The following is a 4,359-nucleotide window of genomic DNA, read 5'->3' as shown; positions in this document are numbered from 1 at the left end:
CAGGTTGGAGAATTCTCATATCCCAATTACCCAACCTTTACAAAAAAAAAATAATTTATCAATCAGTTTACTCCTACATGTATTCAACATGAATTGGTCAATTCAGTTATTAAAGACATCTTAACCTAACCTTCAATAGAATTATTTAACATGAGGTTCAAGTTTTCTGGGTTAAAGCTTCTTCTTATAAAAGGTTGCCATATAGGCTATATGGTACTACATGTACTTACTGGGGGTTCCTAACAAGGAGTCTCCTGATGAAGTCCTTGGACTCCAAAGATAATTCAGTGAAACACTGGTCTGAGAAGTCCCACACACAACGACTTACATTCTGCCTAGCCTCCTCCTCATCCTCACCAGCAAAGGGAGATATTCCACTCAACCTTTACAAAGAAAACATCTATTATAAGAAATGTGAATTAAGAGCAACAACAATGTCTTTCATCTTAGGGTCAAGTTCAACCTATAAAATAGCACATAATATTTTCAGTTGTCATTTCTTATATTCATAACAATTACCTTCACCTCTATTTATTGCGGATAATTTTCCAAAATAAAATAGTTCATACTCACAATACATAAGCAAGCACTCCAACAGCCCACATGTCTGTGTAAAACCCAATAGGTTCTGAAACTACTATCTCTGGAGCTGTAAACTCGGAATTAGCAGTTGTCACTTTGACAATCTGCTCAGGGTTCAGTTCAGCAGCCAGGCCCAAATCTATCATCTTCACATGATAGTGATTGATGGAATCACAAACTACATTCCCAGGCTACGAAAAGATCAGAAAAACAAATTCATCATCACTTCATACATATGTCCTTCATGTTGTTCACTTATTTGTGAATATTCTGACTTAACCCTACTCATCTAATAAATTTGAGATTTCATATTGTGGATCGAAGATAACTTTATTTTGGCCCATTCATTATTAGCAAGAAATGTCAACATTATTACTAAACATTTCCATACCTTTTACCCCTGTCTACAATTGCTAGAGGGCATAGCACTAAATTTAACACAGCTTTTTTACTATTAATACAAGGGTTTCTCTATTATGGTGGTCTTAGATTTAATTTAACTCTACATTACACACAGAAACTTTGTACCAAGATTCGTGAAATTTGGCACATTGATTATTGACAAGAATTTGAACATGTATAACCCTAACTAATGGAAAGCAGACAATGGAGGAGCAGAAAACCTCAACCGGGCTTTGCGAGCTTCCAGATAAAAAAAAAAAATTATAAAAAAAAATTATATCATTATACATACATGTATATCAAATATTTCAAAGCTTTAATGACTATGAGACAATTCACTTTACTGACCTTGAGGTCCAAATGGACAATGTTTTTCTCGTGCATGTGTTTGAGTCCCTCACAGATCTGTTGGATGTATTTAATCACATCGGCCTCTGTTCTATCATCTTGTACTGCTATCCTGCTAAACAAGTCCTCTCCATAAAGGCTATAATAAAACGAAGAGGATGGGTTCCATTAAATTATTTCAATCCAATATTAGTGTTCAGTCCGCACATTTTCCTCAATGAAACAATCATGTTACAGGAATTTCAACAACCTCATTCAAAGATAACTTTTCATAATTAAATTACATGATTAATAACATGACCTTGTAAACACCAATGCCATAGACATGTGCTACTGTTAATATTTTCTATACAATTCTTATTCTACTTACAATTCCATAATTAAAATCATTTCATGATAATCCTCAAATGCCTCCTTCAGATGAACAATACTGGGGTGATGAAGTTGGCTCATTATCCTCATTTCATTCTTTACCGTGGCCTTATCAACTGGGTAAGGAGTGCGGATAAACCTGGCGAGATACTTCCTCCCACTGTCCTTCTCTACACACTGATGCACTACTCCAAAAGCACCACTACAATACATCAGCATATGTCATATGAATGCTTCTTTCTCCTAACAATAGGCAAGTTTTGTAATACTAGCTCAAAAAAAAAAAGAAAAAAAAAGCTTAACATTGGACGCCGACACCAAGGGTATTACATAACCTCCCCCTAAGGCGTTGAGGTGAGCGAAAAATAATCAGGTTAAGGGTTGAAAACCTGAACAACGATAATGGGTGAGTTCGCAACTTTGTTTAGGACTGTTGCAATTGTATGATTCTCAAGTAATTTTTGGGATAAACGCTCTAAGGGGCAATTATATCTCTACGCCAGATACAATAAAGGTATTGGTTCGACTACTATATTATTGAACGTATAAGGAAAGCGGTGAACAGTCAGAGATTTTCCTCATAGCTAGATGTGCGCCAAGGTAAAGCTCAACGCTATAAAAGTAACTTCTTGCCATATCTAATAAGCACTAACCAATTCCACTTACCGGCCAAGTTCCTCCAAAATGTCATAATAGGTGTACACGCTGACTGATCTTATATTGGCAAGCTTAGAATTTCTAGAACAATCCTCATCTGAAAAAATATACTGATTAAATACCACCACACGTCCTTTTGAATCATTTCCCACTACATAGGCATTATTGGGTGATAACATTACTGTAAATATTTTTACATAAACATTCATTTCAAAGACCAGTATAAATGATTCAATAACAGCTGTGCCATTTGCAGATATATAACTTGTTTGAGGGGTTCTGATAGGATTCTTTGGAGGGAAATGTATTGCTATGTGCTGCTTTCCTTTAAAATGGGGATATGAATTTATGCCTCTCTTCAACTGTTCAATTTTAACAAAATTTTATAAGGGCATTTCAAAATACTTTGAGAGGCATGTAGGTTTCCCAGTACACTTTTGCACTACAGTATAAAATTGCTTATTTACAATTCCTTACACTGTTCTCCTTCTCCTGAAGATCTAGAAAATACCATCAAGTCCACATTGGTCAATGTATCAGTTTCCTACAAGTACATCACAATGAATAAAGCATATGGAGATCAAAAATATTATATTATATCAAAGTCTGTAAAACAAAATAATTTAAAAGCACAGCAAACACAAAACTTAAAAACATCAAAGGTGGGATCAGGTGCCATGGAGGAGTGAGCATCCCCTACCAACAAGTGTTATCCACCAAGTGCTCCAAGTCATGCTGAGGAAATAACGGAATAATCTCTCGTCATTTCAGTGTTAAAAATTAAGGCCTAACAGTAATATGACAAACATCAGTCAGCAGTGGCCAAAATCATAAAATGGTATTTCCTTACGAGGTCTTTGACTCGAACATAGAACTTAAGGAATGATTATTAAAGCTGCTCATCTTCGGGTTTCATCAATCAAACACCAATGTCAAAATATCTTCTTTAATGGAAGGGGTCATGATACATATCCATGTATCATGAATACCATGTGAAGTGAAAGAATGAGGAATTATTGTTCAAAAGTCAGGGCCAATGTCACAGTTGGGTGGATTCGGCCAAAATTAAGGGAAAATTCATAATCAATGTCAAGAGGTCAAATAGGTTAGTACTATAAAAGGCAACGTGCAAATGACTGCCATAAATACATTCACATACCTAGCTCCTACCAATCAGTCATCATTGGCAAGGATACCATTCTTGCAAGAGAATGACAAATGCAAAAACAGGACACAACATTCAAAATACCGTCTCTTTAAAGATGGGGGCATACCATTTCTCACACTTATAATACCTTACTCTGAATAATCTCAAACCATTAGTGAGATGTATAATAAAAAATGTACAATTGATTCAGCATTTATTCACCTTCTTCCATAAGAATGCATATTTGCATAATCTGTCTAATTTCAAAGCATACATACCATTTCTCTTAATTCTTTCCTTGTCCAATCAGCCATCCTACAACAGCATTATACCACTTTCTTCATGACAATCTCTACGGTAAATTATCTGTGAAATTTTCAATTCGATATTGGGTTGTAATGGGAAACATATCAATTGATAATTCTGTACAATCAACTACTTCTGTTTCAAAATCTATAAGTAGCATAAAAGAGCTCCTACACATCAAAAAGCGATTGACGACAAGAATTTCTTCATCAAAATTCTAATATCTCATCCTATACTCTACAAAAAATAAATCTTTACAAATTTGAGGTTTTCACCTTCATCTGATTTATACATCATTTTTTTGGCATTGCCCAGGAAGGCTACTGCATGTTGACACAGTCATGTGGTCTACATTTATATTTAATACCTTCTTAATATCTGAACACTACATCAAACTGTGGAAGGTTGGCAGTCAACTATTACACAAACGAACTTGTACACAAACCGAGTCCTAAACAAAAAGTTAACTTATACACAAATTGAAAGTCGAGTCGTACACATTTTTTATTTACAATTGTGCTTCATTATTCTTGTATGTTACTTCT

At 34.9% G+C, this 4,359-nt stretch overlaps 1 protein-coding gene across 1 annotated transcript; it reads right to left on the bottom strand.

Annotated features, from left to right (window-relative positions):
- Window positions 1-230: 230 nt before the first annotated feature.
- On the bottom strand, window positions 231-3,875 carry LOC134269713 (probable myosin light chain kinase DDB_G0282429; the record flags this gene model as incomplete). Its single annotated transcript, XM_062751923.1, has 7 exons — window positions 3,787-3,875; window positions 2,839-2,905; window positions 2,371-2,458; window positions 1,703-1,906; window positions 1,333-1,471; window positions 574-773; window positions 231-383 (listed from the first exon to the last, which is right to left on the bottom strand). Coding segments are annotated over exons 1-7 (887 nt in total), but the record flags the coding sequence as incomplete, so codon positions are not given.
- Window positions 3,876-4,359: the final 484 nt, after the last annotated feature.

This window comes from Saccostrea cucullata, unplaced genomic scaffold (assembly GCF_032062105.1).
Source record: "Saccostrea cucullata isolate Sc308-1 unplaced genomic scaffold, CSIRO_AGI_Scuc_v1 ctg14858, whole genome shotgun sequence".
Classification (NCBI taxonomy): Eukaryota; Metazoa; Mollusca; class Bivalvia; order Ostreida; family Ostreidae; genus Saccostrea; species Saccostrea cuccullata.
The sequence above is the reverse complement of the archived record's forward strand: the minus strand, read 5'-3'. Positions and strand labels throughout refer to the sequence as shown.